Here is a 16,635-nt window from a genome sequence, read left to right on the forward strand (position 1 = left end):
GGGTAGCACTGTTGCTGGTATTAATGAGCATGCTTTTCCCATAACATTACTGAGGAGTTGGTTCCAGACCCTCACAATTCTCTGTGTAAAAAAGTGCCTCCTATTTTCTGTTCTGAATGCCCCTTTATCTAATCTCCGTTTGTGACCCCTGGTCCTTGTTTCTTTTTTCAGGTCAAAAAAGTCCCCTGGGTCGACATTGTCTATACCTTTTAGGATTTTGAATGTTTGAATCAGATCACCGCGTAGTCTTCTTTGTTCAAGACTGAATAGATTCAATTCTTTTAGCCTGTCTGCATACGACATGCCTTTTAAACCCGGGATAATTCTGGTTGCTCTTCTTTGCACTCTTTCTAGAGCAGCAATATCCTTTTTGTAACGAGGTGACCAGAACTGAACACAATATTCGAGGTGAGGTCTTAAAAATGCATTGTAAAGTTTTAACATTACTTCCCTTGATTTAAATTCAACACTTCTCTCTTTTATAGCTTCTCCACATTGTCTAGATGAAGACATTTCTGAGTCAACATAAACTCCTAGGTCTTTTTCATAGATTCCTAGATCATTTTGAATGACCTTTGCTGCTGCAGCAGTGTTTGCCACTCGTATTGGAACAGGTACAGCATTGTTTTTACCACTTTATACTGATCAGAACCCGTCACACTGTGTGTGTGCTGAGCTGCATTATGGAGATGGAGGTCAAAGCGACCTCCTTCATCACCTGTCATGTTATATTTCTATCTTGGGATAAAGGCAGGTTTTACTTCTGTAATCATTTAGAAATCTGAGTTCTGCTTTAAAGAAAATTGCTTTTCGTATCCAATTTACACATATTTTAGCAAAAGGGATACTATTGAAGTATAATGTTTTTTTATTCTGGATATAGTATTGTGCATAGCGCCAGGTGCTCAGCAAACAAACAGCACTTGAAACCGCATGCATAATGAAAGCAATTTATACAAATCTAATTTCTTTGATTTCCTTGCGGTTTAAGGAAAATGTTAAAGTAACTGTCCATTTCCTTGCTTTTTTATATCCCTGTTAAATTGTATGGTGTTTGCAATTATTCTTAGTCGTTCTGGGTTATATTAAAACCACTGCTCAAGAAACCTACCTTGGATCACAATGTTCTTAATAACTACAGACCTATTTCAAATCTTCCATTTCTGTCTAGTTTTAGAAAGAGTAGTTGCTGAACAACTGAAAAAATAATAACAGCCAATTCTTCCTCGTTAATTACAGGACCAAAGTACGACCTGACCAAAAAAAGTGTCAACTCAGTTGTCGAAACTGAAAAAAACTACTTCACCTTGTGTGGAATAAAAATGTTAAAAAAAACCTGTCGCCTCAGTTATCGTAAAAAAATGAAACTTGTAGACGCGGGAACCTTGTTGCACAAGTAATTGCTCAGGTGTGGACACAGCAATTGCTCGCAACTGAGTTGCGTGATTTCAGGAGCAATCGGGTTGCGCAACTGATCGCTCAAGTGTGGACACGGCTTTACACTGATGATACACAGCTATATTTATCCCTGAAACAGGGTGACACCTCGGCTGTAAATATTTTGAGTACCTATCTTGCTAACATAAAAAAAATGTATTTTTGAAAACTTTTTAATGCTAAACTCAGATAAAACAGAAGTGATGATTCTGGGATGATTCAGAAGCAACACAGTTATATGTCTGATTTACTCCTTGGTGGCTTCTCTTATGAACTTACAGACAAAATGAGAAATTTAGGTGTGATCTTTCACCCAAATCTTTCTTTTGATACCAGATGGTATTGCAGGGACAGAGACTCGGACACACAACACTGCAAGTTAAATTGCGCTAATGCGCTTTATAATCAAAGCAAACAGACAAAACAAAACGGACAAAACACTAACAAAAACACATTTAACAAAACAAACGGCACAAGGGCCAAAACAAAAGGTCTGTTGTTAGACCCTTTGTCAAAAGGCCAAAAGGTGTAACACCAACATCAAACCTAACCCTTTCTCATTACCCCCGTGAATACGTATTTTATACACCCATGGCTGGAGCCTAATTAATCACTTAATCATGTATTCACTTGTCGGCTCCAGCCACATTCCCACGTGTTTTGACAGGGAAAAACTACCAATCCAATATTCCCCACAGAACACACACACGCACATGCACCAGCAGGGCTTTCACCCTACCACACTGCCACACACCTCCCCCCTTGTGCACAGCACACAAGGCTGCTAGGGTGTCTCCAACGCTGATAGCGGGACGAGGCATTCCAGCAGCGCAAATGCTGCTAGTGGCAGCGTTGGCAAGCACTCTAGCCATAGCCACACTGGCAATGGTGCGGGGCATTCCAGCCGTGACCACGCAGGCAGCGGCAATGCTGACAGCGGAAATGCTGACTCCTCCGGATGTGCAGCTAGCAGTGCTGACATCAGCGTGGGGCACTCCGGCAGTAGCGGTAGCGCTGCTCACACAGGTAGTGGTGGCGCATGGCAGTGACAATTGTGAATGCAGCATTGCTGACAACAGTGCGAGGTGGCGGCGCTGAAGACGGCAGCGGCTCCTCCCCCTTCCACACGCAGGATGGTAGCTCCTCCCTTTCTGGCTCTTGGGCAGGCAACTCCTCCTTCTCTGGTCTTTGGGCAGGCAACTTCTCCTCCTCCTCCTCCTCTGGGAGGGGGCAGTTTAGCACAAAGTGCCCCCACTCCCCACAGATGAATTTCCTGTGCCATTAGAGGAAAAACAGCCCCATAGAAGGATGTTACCACCTCCATGCTTGACAGTAGGTATGGTGTTCTTTTCTTTGTATGGCTCACCAGGGTTTCTCCAAACGTAACAACTATCAGTGTGATTAAATAGCTCTTTGTTTCATCACTCCACAAAACCTTTGACCAGAACTCACATCCATCATTCAAATGCCGTTTTGCAAACTTTAAGCAATTGTCCTTGTGATGTTTTCCTAAGAGCGCCTTTTTCCTTGACCTACAACCATTGAGACCTTCACCATGCAATACTCGACCTATGGTTGAAATGGAAACCCCAGTCCCACTTGCAGCCAATTCACTTTGAATATCTTTGGCAGTCGAGTTATTAACCTTCCTCACAATTCTTCTACTTGTTCTTGGTGAAAGAACCTTCTTTCTTCCAGACCGAGGGAGCGTTGTGACAGTACCATGAGTCTTGTACGTCTTGATAATAGAAACAATAGTTGAAATTGGGATACTCAAATGCTTGGAAATCTTCTTGTATACTTCTTCAGTTTTATGACAATAAATAATGTTCTGCCTAAGGTCATCAGACAGCTCTTTACTTTATCCCATACTGACTTATTGGTAATGACAGCAATCATCCTATGCCTAACTTGTTTTCCAGAAAGTTCTAGAAATTATAAATTTCCATTGGGGTATGTAAACTTTTGACTAGAATATGTATATATATAGAGAGAGAGAGAGAGAGAGAGAGAGTAAGCAGAAATAGAAAAGAAAAAAAAACGTTTTAAAAATACAAATATATTTTGTTTAAGCAATTTCTGAGTAAAATCTTCATTAGTGTATAATAAGTGAATATGTTGTGTGTCGGCACCTCTTATTGTATAAGACATCATTTTGCAGAATGGCTCGGCTTTGCTTTGCAGTCCATCTCTTATACAATGAGAGACACCCTACACACGATGTATTCACTTCTAACATTGGGGCAACAGGACCCAGAACCACTCACAAGGATTACAAACACCGAAGAAGAGCAAGGCATCTGATCACATTAAGTCCAGGGTGAGAAATGTTTCATTTGGACATCCTTTTGTATTCATATTTAAATTAAAATGTGTCTGTTTTCCGAAGACACAAGCACAGTATTTATAGGACAGGATGTGCATGCACAAAGGTACGTCATACTACATTAAAGGGTAGAGGGAAGGAAAGGCGCAAAGTGATAAAGAATGGTGTTCTCCTGGCGTTCTGCACCCGCTATCAAATTTGCACGTTGCCATCATTAATCCATTAGAATTATAAAGAAATGCAATTAGATTAAGAAAAGAGAATGGAATTGGGTGGGATCTGGATACTAAGTGGGCGCAAACATTCCAATGTGATGTAAGGATTTTGCCTTGCACTTAGGCAATCGATGACTCTCCAAAAACTTTACACCTCTATACAAGGTGCAAACCATTGTTGAAGTGAGTAACTAAGAGCTGTATAAAAGCACACACCTGCAGAGACCTGTCATTGGTGATGGTGACACTTCCTGATGCAGCGACACTTGGCTCTTGTTGAGGAGAGTTAGGAACACGTTCGGAGAAGGGTCACTTTGTTTGGGATGCATTGCTACAGCGTTATCGTCTCACTCCGCAGGTCATCCTAAACCTAATAGCTGAGCGATGAGCTAGACCCCAGCGTCAATCTAGGGACCGCTATCCCAGCACATGGGAAAGTGCTGTGTTCTCTGCACTACTTAGCCTCTGATACCTTTCAGACCACAGTTGGAGTGTCTAGAGGGACAGCCCAATCCTCCTTTTCCAGAGTGCCAGGCACATTTCTGGATGCATTGCTGAAAAGGGCAGGTCAATACATATAATTTCCTAAGGATACTAACATAACTGATGTTGGCTGAGGCTTTTCCAAACAACTCCATTTCATGCTGAGTGGCCTCAGATGTAAGGACTCTCAGCTCCTTCTCAGAAAACATTTATTTTCTGTGCGCCAAGAGGACTTTGCTGCCTTTTCTCTGACGCATGGCTCATTGAGCCCCACGTTATAATTGCTGATCATTATTTGTGCGCGTGAGTAATTTGCATTGCACTTAAGCGTACATAGGGCGCAGTGCAAAATAATTATATCTTCCCCTAAGTGTGGGGAAACATTTTTACTGCAAGGAACCATACCACAATGTAATAAGCTTAAGTAATTAAAGTTATTTCCTGTACCAAGCAATTAGAGAACATTTTCCACATGTGTGCCTCAGACAATATGATTTGCCTGATGTGTGTAATTTAAATCTCCTTCTTTCTGCATTCTCCCTGCTGCTGACGGCACACAATTATAGACAGAGTACCTCATTTTAAAGATTGCTTGAACACTGCACTCCAGGGTCTCTTTTAAGCTGGCATTGGTGCCAATAGTTTTATCCTCTTTTTTTTCAGAATGATGATGCAAAATGGTTTAATGCAGAAATCTGCATTGTGAATGGCAGAGTTTTGCTTCTGTGTTTTAATTAAAGGCAGACTTCATCATAACTTCTGAAACAATCCATTAGAGATTCTACAGAAAAAAAAATGTTTTTTTATAATTGCTTTACATTTTTCCTACTTATATCTGAAGGAGTTTTAAATCGTTCTGAGTGTGTCTAGGTTCATCTGTCTGTACCTTGCTTAGAGCTTGTCTGGAGAATCCCTGGTGCTAGCGGCGTTCCTCATGCCATTCAAATCATGTTTCATTTCAACTCTGCCTGCCCACCTACTCTCTGACTGTACCATCAGATACAAGCTATTGGGTACATGTAGAATATTGCACAGGGTGCTGTATCATACAAGCTGAGATCCCCTCCATGAGAGGTCAAAGTGGCCTTTGTCATGAGTGGGCTTACCAGCCGCTCTGACCTTGAGTGGGTGAATAGCAGTGGGTGAAAATCTTAAGCTGAGGGAACACGAAGCCACTTTGTGGCTCGGAACTTGGTTTCAGGAGACTCGGTTTCAGGCCGCTGCACGGCACACCAGAGGAGACTTGGGGTTTGATGCAGCCTCTAAGAAGGTCTCCCGGTCTCCTGGAACCAGGTTTCAAGCCACTGCTCCTGTAAAAGTGTCTCTGTATTCCCTCAGCTCTACACAGCACTACTATATTTTAAATCATAATAGCTCATTTTATTTTGACATCATTTCCATCTGATACAAACTATATGTCGTTGAACCAACAGAGTAGGTATTCACAGGCTTTCACTCCTGTAAAGACACTTTGACTGATCTAGCAGGTATTTTTCAAATACAACTTAAAATAATTCAGAGTTGCTGTCCATATTGTTACCTAATGCCCTGCTCCTGTGTTGAATCTCAATGTTACTCCATGTATTCCACCTGCAATCACAATGTGAGCAACAGCAATGGAAATTACAAGCAACAGTATTATCTATCTATCTATCTATCTATCTATCTATCTATCTATCTATCTATCTATCTATAGTACTTGAAAAACATTTATACCTGAATTTAGAAAAATAAAGAAAACAATAAAAAGTTTCTCTAGTAACATGGTTTATCTAACCCGTTTTTTTATTATTATTATTATTATTATTGAAGGGCTTTTACCGAAATTGGTGACTAACCCTTTCATCCTCCGACAGTTAAACTATGTAGGCGTGTGCTATAGATCTCTTTCTAGGGTGTTTTTTTCTCCATGTTAGTGAATGTGGAGCACATGAAAGTTCAGGGACTAAAAGCATTTGATGCAGAACTATCCGCGTTCCCTAAATCAATGCCATACCCCTCCAGTCAAGATTTCCATTACACGAGAGTAGATGTTAAAACTTCATGCTGATTTGAACTCGGCTCTCGCCAAGATAAGCACCAACTAAGACGTAGCTTTACAGTAAACTAATGTGATCCATATGTGTCTCCATCCATTTACGTTTCCTTCCATATGGTGATGTAGATATCCTTCTGTCTGGTGTTAATGGCTGAAGTGTAATGCTGGCTCCAGGGATCAGCTTATTTTGCCTCCCTGGCGCATCAGCACACACAACGGCTGCGATGCTGGCTCCGGGGATCAACCAAAGTGCGGCCTCCCCAGCGCATCAGCATGACAACCGTCTGGATTGAGCTAAGTAGGGTACATCTCTGGGGTTTTCAAGTGGGCACCTTCCATCCTCAGTGTTTTGTCGACTAGCCCACGACACCTCAAGAGGGCTCGACGGTGATTCTGGCGTCCCAGCATCACCCCCCTCCGTCCCCCACTCAACTCAGCCCAGCTTACTTACCTGTCCCCAGCCAGAATCTTTCCGTCTCAACCACAGCCAGTTGCTGCTCCTCTCTGCTGCTTCAGATAAGTTCTTCACTGTGCGACGCAACTCTTGGCCACTGAATCCGACGTCTCTGAGAAACCGGGTTGTAGAGTGTGCCACAAATCCTCGACAACCCACTTCCACTGGGTAAACCCGAACTCTCCATCCTCGCTGTTCCGCTTCAGTGGCTAGTTGAGCATACCGCAGTTTCTTCCTCTCATACGCCTCATCTACAGCATCCTCCCATGGCACTGTTAACTCTACCAGGTGAACAAGGCGTGCTGATCCAGACCACAAGACAATATCTGGTCGAAGGTTAGTGGTGGCAATCTCAGGTGGAAAAATAAGCCGTTGACCAACATCTGCCAGCATTTTCCAGTCTCTAGCAGCTTCCAGTTGTCCTGGGCGAGAATTGGTTTTAACACCTTTTCTTGGTGGTTGCTCTCCTGGGCGGAGGAATGTTGTCTTTTGTGTGTAATGTTTTGATGGAACAGGTGACAACTTATTGGTCATGTTACGCTTGTCTTCCAATGCTAAGGCCAAACATCGCAGCACCTGGTCATGGCGCCAAGTAAACCGTCCTTGGCTAAGAGCCACCTTACATCCTGTCAAAATGTGCCTTAATGTTGCAGGTGATGAACACAAAGGACATGAGGGATCCTCTCCTACCCAGAGGTTTAGGTTCTGTGGTGATGGGAGAACATCATATGTTGACCTGATGAGGAAACTGATCCTGCTCTGTTCCATTGACCATAGGTCTTTCCAGCCAATCTTGCGTTGTTCCACACTCTCCCATCTCATCCATTCTCCCTGCTTGGCCTGGGAAATGGCCTTTATACACCTCATCCTCTCCTCCTGCTTTTGCACCTCGTTGACTACCAGCTTCCTCCTTTGAGCTGGGGCCGCCTTGTGCCATGTAGGAGGAGTTGAACTGAAACCAAGACCCCCTCTTCCATGCTGAACTTGCCCCATGATATCACCAATTCGAAGGGCAGCCTTTGCATCTTCCACAGCTTTCTTTGCCGCCCACTTTCTTCCAGTTTTCAACACAGGTGCTGCCTCCCTTACGCATTTATCGTGTGACTCTACTAAAGTCATTTCCAGTCTGACCTTGGCGCACTTAAACTCCTCGGTTAGAGCAGAGACTGGTAGCTGCAGTATTCCTTTACCATAAAGTCCCACTCTGCTGAGGCAGCGTGGAACTCCCAACCATTTCCTGATGTATGAACTGATTAAAGCTTCCAGCTTCTCTACTGTTGTCAAAGAAACCTCGTACACAGTCAGTGGCCACAGCAACCTCGGCAGTAGACCAAACTGAAAGCACCAGAGTTTTAGTTTACCTGGTAGAGCGCAGCTGTCTATGCTCTTCAACCCTTCCACTGCTTGTTGTCTAACTTCTCCCACACGAACTGTGTCCTTTAGATCCCCGTCGTACCATCTCCCAAGACTCTTCACTGGCTTCTCAGACACTGTTGGTATTGCCTCACCATTAATGAAGAATGTTTTATCTACTACTTTGCCTTTAATTATAGAGATGCTCCTTGATTTAGTGGGCTTGAATTGCATTCGTGCCCATTCAATGTTATTGGTTAATTTGCCCAATAATCGATTAGTGCAGGCTACTGTTGTAGTCATGGTTGTCATATCATCCATGTATGCTCGAATTGGTGGTAGTCGCATTCCAGAAGCCAAGCGCTCTCCTCCTACTACCCATTTTGATGCCCTAATGATTACTTCCATTGCCATGGTAAAAGCCAGCGGAGAAATGGTGCATCCTGCCATTATTCCAACCTCTAGGCATTGCCATGTAGTGCTGAATTCTGAAGTTGAAAAACTGAATTGCAAATCTCCAAAATAGGCTTTCACTAAATTTGTTATTGTCATCGGTACACTGAAAAAATCAAATGCTGCCCAAAGTAGTTCATGTGGCACTGAACCATATGCATTAGCCAAATCCAGGAATGTCACATGGAGCTCCTTCCTCTCCTTTTTAGCTGATTGAATTTGTTGCCAGATCACGTTGATGTGTTCTAAGCAACCTGGGAAACCTGGAATGCCTGCTTTTTGTATTGAAGTGTCAATGAAGCAGTTCTTTAATAGGTAAGCTGACAATCTCTGAGCAATAATGCTGAAGAAAATCTTGCCTTCTACGTTTAATAGGGAAATGGGACGAAACTGACTGATGCTTGTAGAATCTTTTTCTTTAGGTATAAAGACTCCACCTGCTCGGCGCCATGCTCTTGGTACAACCTGTTTTTCCCTTGCCACTTTCATCAATTTCCACAGAATTCGTAGAACTCCTGAAGCACTCTTGTACACTCTGTACGGAACTCCATTAGGCCCTGGAGATGATGAAGCCCTTGCTTTTTTCACAGCTTGCTCTATTTCTTTCCACTTAGGTGCACAGTCCTCCATTTGGTATTCTGGTGGATTGATAGGTGGGATGTCTGACGGAATTGACATAGGCTCCTGCCTTTTTGAATCTGTATGTGTTTCCTCCAAATATCTCTCCAGCTCAACCTTAGATGCTTTTAGTGTGCCATTCTTCTCACTGGTGAATAACTTCTTTACAAATTTGAATGGGTCTTTATAAAAGTTAGCTCTCGCACGCTCCTTCTTTTTGTAGCGTTTCCGTAGGCGCTCAGCTCTGCGCAATGTTGCAAGCTTATCTTTTATGACCCTTTGTAAGAGATTGAGTCCCTCCTTCTGACTTTGTTCTGCTCTTCTCCATTGGTTCCTCAGCTGTCTCCTTTCTCTAACTAAGCGTTCAATCTCTTGCTGCCGTCTAGACTTTCCAGGAATAGTTTGTACTTTTTCCTTCCTTTTTTCAACTCCAAACCTCTCACTTCCATATGCGTAGATGATGTCCCCAAATTTATCCAGCTTCTTTTCAACTGTTCCACTTAATCTTTCCAATGCAACGCAGAGATCTGTGTTTACTGTGTCCCATGCAGTTTTCTCACAAGCTCTTGGCCATTTAACTCCAGGCTTGTGCCCGTTGAGGTTCTTTTCTCTCTTATGCTGGTTTGTCTGACCGGGTTCACAAGGATCATTAGGTTCATCACTAACTGTGTCCATGCAAGTCCTCCTCACATCTATGACAGGGGTGCTGATATCCTGCGAACTGTGGTTGTTTGCTTCCTGTCGCTGGATTTCATTCGACTGACTTGACTGACTTCGTAAGAAGTACTGATCAATGCGAGGCCCTTGTCCCTTCTCCCTCAAGCATTTCATTCTCCCTTGATGAATCTTCAAACCCCTGACCATTGTCGCCTTGCTCCAGCCGCAGACACAAACCTGGAGTTCCATGTCTTTGTTAACTGCAGATCTTGAACTAGTCTTTTGTGAAGTACTCTCCATACTCATATCCGTTTCCGTTCCTAAGTCGTTAACCGTGTTGTCCAACGTTGAGTCATCTTCCGCCCCCGCTCTCGCAGACTCTAGGGGTATTTTTCTCTTTAATTTCTTAGAAGGAAGACTAGTACCAAGTCCCGAGCCAGACCCTGCATGTCAGTTCTGCTGCATGTGTGGGTTAAGGTGATGTTTGCAATATTAAAGTTACTGTTGCTAACAATATAATTCCACTAATATCACTTGTTGTATGCTTCAGTTCGTTATGCAGGTGTAAAACAAATACAGGACCGGTATATTGGATTTTGTCCTAGGAAGAATCAGGCCATGTATGAATGTGTTAATTACACCCAGTTAAGGGGTAGTATCGTTTTGAAGTTGTGCTTGGAGGGAGATGTGTTAATAAGTTAGATGTTTGCTGGTAATCGCTGATATTTCAAGGGAAGTGGTACATATGCAAGCCTGGATAGCACGCTGGTACTACGTGTAGCACGGGGATATAAGGGGTGCCTCTTTGATGCTGCAGAAACTTCAGAACCTCCATCAAATTACAGCATTTAGTCCTAATTATATTCAAAAACATGACGGCCATAAAATGAAATATTTATGGAAGTTGTTGCACTTTTAATGGAACTACGTACAGTGACTCATGCACAAGGTTTACCGATTGAAGCACAGGTTTGTTCACTCTAGTGTGTCAAATAATAGCGTGCACAATTGAGCGATTGAGCTGAAACGCGCGTCATGTGCGTTAGACCGGCTCCAAAATCACACAGATACCTGTATGTGTTCAGGTAACACATGTTATTACAGAATGCTAAAATAAGCATTGCAGGCTGGTCGTCCGTCCGTCCGTGTCCCGTCCCACACCCCGCCCCACACCCCGCCCCTCGCGATGGGACAACCATATAAATAGCAGCACGGTCTAAATGGGCATCAGACGCAACAGCAGAACAGGCTCTCTGTATTTAATATAAAGACAGGTTGATAAAACCGCGGTAGAGTTTCATTTCCATCAGAAAATGTTTTTGTGCTTTTTCTGCCCGAACGTGTTGCGCCTCGTGATCTTGGAAAACAACAAGTCAGTTTATGAACTATTATGTATTTCTGAATTTATTTTGAAACCTACCAGGCAGAATTAGCATTTTTTTTTCAAAGAAAACTGCATGGACTTCAGTGACAAGCCACCTGCAGGAAGAATGCGCGGCAGCTCTCTTTATCCATTGCGAAGTCTGGTTGTCTCGTAATAATAATACAAACCGACCTGTATCAGTCAGGCAGCAGCACCGCACCGGGGAGTTCCTCGTCACCTTACTCTTGCTACTTGAAGAACAGCATTTCAGCTTCAAAAACAGCCGCAAGATGTTGTGCGCTTACTAATGTTATTTGGAAAGCCCAATTTATAATAGTTTGACATTTTTGGAGCAGCGCAAAAGTCTGAAGTAGACAACCTACTCAAATCTTGAAAGGTAATTATTATTATTACTGTGTACACCTTAATACACTAAGTCAAGTCGACAAACATTTCGGCTACTGCCTTTATCAATGTACTGTACTTGTGAAGTTATAGATCTATTTATTATTACTGTTGGGTCTTCTCAGTATGATTCTATTTTCATTTTATTATAAGGAATGCGGCTTTAATAATAATAATAATAATAATAATAATAAACACGTTTTGGCTTGAGCCTTCATTACTATGCATTGAATGTATAGGTGTGAATGATTATTATTAGAGATGTTTCCTGACGCGTCGGAGAGCCCCAGTTTGAAGGACTCCATCGCGTTCCTGCTCAATGACTCGTGTGTCGGGTCGGGTCTGTGCAGGAACAGCTCGGGTCCGCTTAACCCCCCGTTCCTGGTCGATGCCTGGCTCGTGCCCCTCTTCTTCGCCATTCTCATGGTGGTGGGGCTCGCGGGCAACTCACTGGTCATCTACGTCGTTACCAAACACAAGAAAATGAGGACTGTCACCAACTTCTACATCGGTAAGTGCATTTCTCTTTCTTTCTTTCTTTCTTTCTTTCTTTCTTTCTTTCATTCTTTCTTTCTTTCTTTCTTTCTTTCTTAATATATTACAGTCGGTCACAATTTTTTTTTTAATGTTATGTGAACTCTATGGGCTACGAGAAGTTGTCCTGCCAAAAACGTAATACTGTATTCAAGTCTGAGGTTAAATTGGTCCTCGGCATTTTGAGCATATGCACTGTACCAAACTATAGTACCAATTGTTCTACCGAAACCAAATTAACGAACAAATGGTTTCCCGTTCTCCAGCTAACCTGGCCACCACTGACATCATCTTCCTGGTGTGCTGCGTGCCCTTCACCGCCGCTCTGTACCCACTTCCCAGCTGGATCTTCGGGGAGTTCATGTGCAAATTAGTCAATTACATCCAGCAGGTGACAGTCATTTAGATACATTACTCTTTCAAAATGGTGAAAGCCACAGTAGTCATCCAGCCGAGTTAGAATAAAGTATGGTGGAAAAACTGCCATGGCTACCTTTCAGGACCAAATGTTACAGTATAGGATCCCAGGAGAATCCTATTAACATGAATAGCCGATGTGTGTTTTAGTGGTTATTTTTTATTTAGAGGTTGTGGGTTCGCACTTCTGGTGCCTATCCTCTCTCTCTCTCTCCAGGTTTCTGCCCAGGCGACGTGCGTGACTTTGACAGCGATGAGCGTTGACCGCTGGTACGTGACGGTGTATCCACTGCACTCCTTGCGACAGAGAACTCCTCAAGTCGCCGCCACAGTGAGTCTGGGGATCTGGATAGGTAAGATCAGCTTACAAAATCCGAGCAGCGTTTAGTCCAGGAGAAGGCTCTAGTTTGAGCTACATGTTATCTTTTATTAAGGATTAAAACAAAGAAGGTTATCCAGTAAAGGCACTAGCGTAGGTGGTGCAGGTTTAGTCATGCAATCAGGAGCCTGTTGTTTCAAATCGTGGTCATGTTGAATTGCAGATCTTGGCTGGGAGCCCACAGAGTGTGAAACATTAGCCTAAAGCTCATCTACATGTAGGCTAGGGAGAAAAATGAACCTCCTCATGCCTCCCTTCTGGTCAGCCATTCCACTTCCCTGACTGGGCTCTCGCCTCCAGGGTTCAATAGCTTAGTAACATCCATAAGAACTTTCTGACATGTGCCTTACTGCTGCTGTAGGGAAACAGTGCAAACCCCTTAACAAAAATAAGACATATTATTTAGAATATGTCCAGTACTATATAGTGCCATATAGTATTGGTCATATGACAAATTAATGTGAGGTTTGATATCTTGATGTTCTCTTGATTCCATCCTGATCTCTCTGTCTGTTATTTTGATGTTATTTCCATTAATTTACATTGTTAAGCTTGAAGTATTTGCATAAAGTGACCTTTGGAGGCAAACACAATTAGCAATAGGGATTGCGATGAATATGGAATATGTTGGGCCACTTGTTCCTCTTTGATCTCATAGGTGTCTGCTACAGTGCACATGTTCGAGAGTAAGTAGTTCAAATGATATTGTGTTATGTGCTTTGATAAGTCAGTGTTATGGTGCTGCTCTTCAGTTCTAGTTGCCTGCCATAGACAAATGTAAATTTTATTAATTAGTCATTTAGCAGGTGCTTTTATCCATAGCGACTTAGACTAGGGGGTGAACTATGCATCACAACTGCTGCTGCAGAGTCACTTCCAATAGGACCTCGGTTTTATGTCTCATCCGAAGGACGGAGCACAAGGAGGTTAAGTGACTTGCTCAGGGTCACACACAGTGAGTCAGTGGTTGAGCTGGGATTGAACCTCCTGGTATCAAGACCTTTTCTTTACCCACTGGACCACCAAGCCTCCTTGTAGATGTGTCTTTATATTAGTAAGCGCCAGCACCATCTAGTGAACAGCAAAACTAAAATTGCAGACCACTAGATGGCGCTGGCTCTTACTTCTACTGCAAGGCTAGTGTATCGCAGGCTAGAGATAGTAAAGATAGGGAACTGGAACTGAAGGGCAGATCCTGAACTCTGGTGAAAGCAACACAGACTGATCAAAAAACAAAAACAGTGTTTGAGTGATTGCAATAAGAACCACCCTGAATGATTGCGCACATCATGAAAAGTTGAAGAAGTGTCCTTGCGTTGTCTGGACTCCCGCCTGTTCCTTTTCTATGCTGCAGGCTCATTCTTGGTGTCCATCCCAGTCCCCATGTACCACCGGATAACCAAAGGGGAATGGTTCGGACCACAGACCTACTGCACTGAACACTTCCCCTCCATCTCCCACGAGAAAGCCTTCATCCTCTACAATTTCCTGGCGGTCTACTTGCTCCCCCTAGTGACCATCTGTGTGTGTTACACCGCCATGCTATGCCAGATGGGGCGCCCCACTGTGGAACCATCTGACAACAACTATCTGGTAGAAGCACTGCTCTTCTTATTGTCATAATCATGGAGGTTTCTTTACATGGGCCTATAGTGGATAAAACCAGAAGAACATATGCACATTTTCTAACGAGGATTGATGCTTGAATTCCAGGATTCAACAGTTTAGCTGCAGTGTTGTATTTGAAATATTTACATATCCTGAATTTGTCTTAAGCAAAACAAATTAAGAATAATACAATTGGGGACCTGAAATAATGCTAAAGAGTAAGTCGCTTCAAATGACATTTTTGTTGGCCAAAGTATCTTTATATCTGTAAGCGCCAGCATTATCTCTTCCCCAGCATTTGTAATGCCAGCAATACTAAATTAAACATATTTCCCAAGTGGCAGATCACTAGATGGCATTGGCTTTTACTTCCATAAAGACATAGAGATAAGAGTCTGTTGATTAATACCTTACAGATGTCTATGGCAGGCCACTGGCATAGTTCTTGAACTCAGGTGAAAGTAGCCTAAAACAGATTTATCATTCACTCATAAAAAGGCAGCAGGGCAGTAAAAACAAAGGAAATTAAATTTGAAGCTACATATGCTTTCATAAAGCTAGTCAGGAGTTTCAAACGTCTCCCCACTTCCAGCTGCAGTTGCTGGCGGGGCGCTCGGAGGCGATGAGAGCCAAGATCTCCCGCATGGTGGCTGTGATGGTGCTTCTCTTTGCCCTCTGCTGGGGCCCCATCCAGCTCTACATCCTGGTGCAGGCCTTCAGCCCCAGCTTTGAGCGTGACTACTACATCTACAAGGTGAAGATCTGGGCTCACTGCATGTCCTACACCAACTCCACTGTCAATCCGATTGTGTACTCCTTCATGGGAACTAACTTCCGCAAGGCCTTCAAGAAAGCCTTCCCCTTCATATTCAAGCAGCGCATCGCGGCCGCCAACCTTCCCCAGGGCACTGCCAACGCAGAGATGCACTTCATCTCCTCTGGATCTCAGATTGCACCCACGAGCCAGGAGTAAGTGGACCACCCGAGGCTACCCCTAGACCCTGCTAATGTGGCCCATGGAATCGGAGGCTGTTGTTAAGTTGCACTGTTAAGTAGTGCATTCTTTTTAAGAAATTGGAGCACCACAGAAACCAATGCTGTGAGTTTGTTTTATGACAAAGAGACCAGCAGGGATTACATATACTAGTGTACCCTATTATTTAGTCTTTTTCCCCATGTCCAATAATGTTCCTCCTGCCAATTTTGCCTAATCTGCAGGAGTGCCAGGGCCAATACGACGCTTCCTGTGGAATCCCCGGCAACAACCAGCAGCTTCATACATGCAAGACACAAGTCTGCACTGCCGCGGCTGTGCTTTTACCAGGTGAGCCACGCAGGGACCCTTGCCTGTCTTGAGCAAGTCTTACGACTGGTGGAAAGCCAGGGCACTCTATGCCCCTTGTATTATAATGTTAATTGATATAAACAAAGTATAAACTGTGCCAGCTTATGTGATTGACTTTTTTGTGAGAAGTTTGTTTTATGGGCCCGGTTCACAAGATTGTTTGAAGTAATGTTTTGACTGTTTTGCAGACCATTAGATTGTTTTCAGATGCGTTTGAGCCCTCGCATGAAGAGGAGGTTTTGAGTGTGTATTGTAAATCTTGTGTGCATGTGTTGTAAATAATGAATGAAGTGCCTGACGCTCCTGGGAGAGCCTGCCTGCTGTGTGTGATTACCAGCTGCGGAATCTAATCAGCAGGTAGGGGTGTCCCAGCGGGGCGTCGGGTTCTGTTTATACACAACTGGGCTTCTGTAAAGCCATAAGATAACGAGCTGAAGAGTGTCCACTCTACCTAGAAGACCTTGCTGAAATCCTCTGATCGCCATGAGAGTAAACTGGGATCAGAACATAAAGAAGCTGAAATTCACAGACGGCTGTGTGTGTGAACTAG

The 16,635-nt window shown here is 43.4% G+C and overlaps 1 protein-coding gene across 1 annotated transcript; it reads left to right on the top strand.

The window, feature by feature from the left end:
• Window positions 1-11,309: 11,309 nt before the first annotated feature.
• LOC131721885 (G-protein coupled receptor 54-like) lies at window positions 11,310-16,077 on the top strand. The gene is made up of 6 exons (XM_059015215.1): window positions 11,310-11,794; window positions 12,062-12,313; window positions 12,603-12,727; window positions 12,971-13,106; window positions 14,487-14,725; window positions 15,333-16,077. The coding sequence occupies exons 2-6, from the start codon at window positions 12,064-12,066 to the stop codon at window positions 15,711-15,713; spliced, it is 1,131 nt and encodes a 376-aa protein (XP_058871198.1). The 5' UTR covers window positions 11,310-11,794; window positions 12,062-12,063; the 3' UTR covers window positions 15,714-16,077.
• Window positions 16,078-16,635: the final 558 nt, after the last annotated feature.

This window comes from Acipenser ruthenus, chromosome 49 (genome assembly GCF_902713425.1).
Source record: "Acipenser ruthenus chromosome 49, fAciRut3.2 maternal haplotype, whole genome shotgun sequence".
Taxonomy (NCBI): Eukaryota; Metazoa; Chordata; class Actinopteri; order Acipenseriformes; family Acipenseridae; genus Acipenser; species Acipenser ruthenus.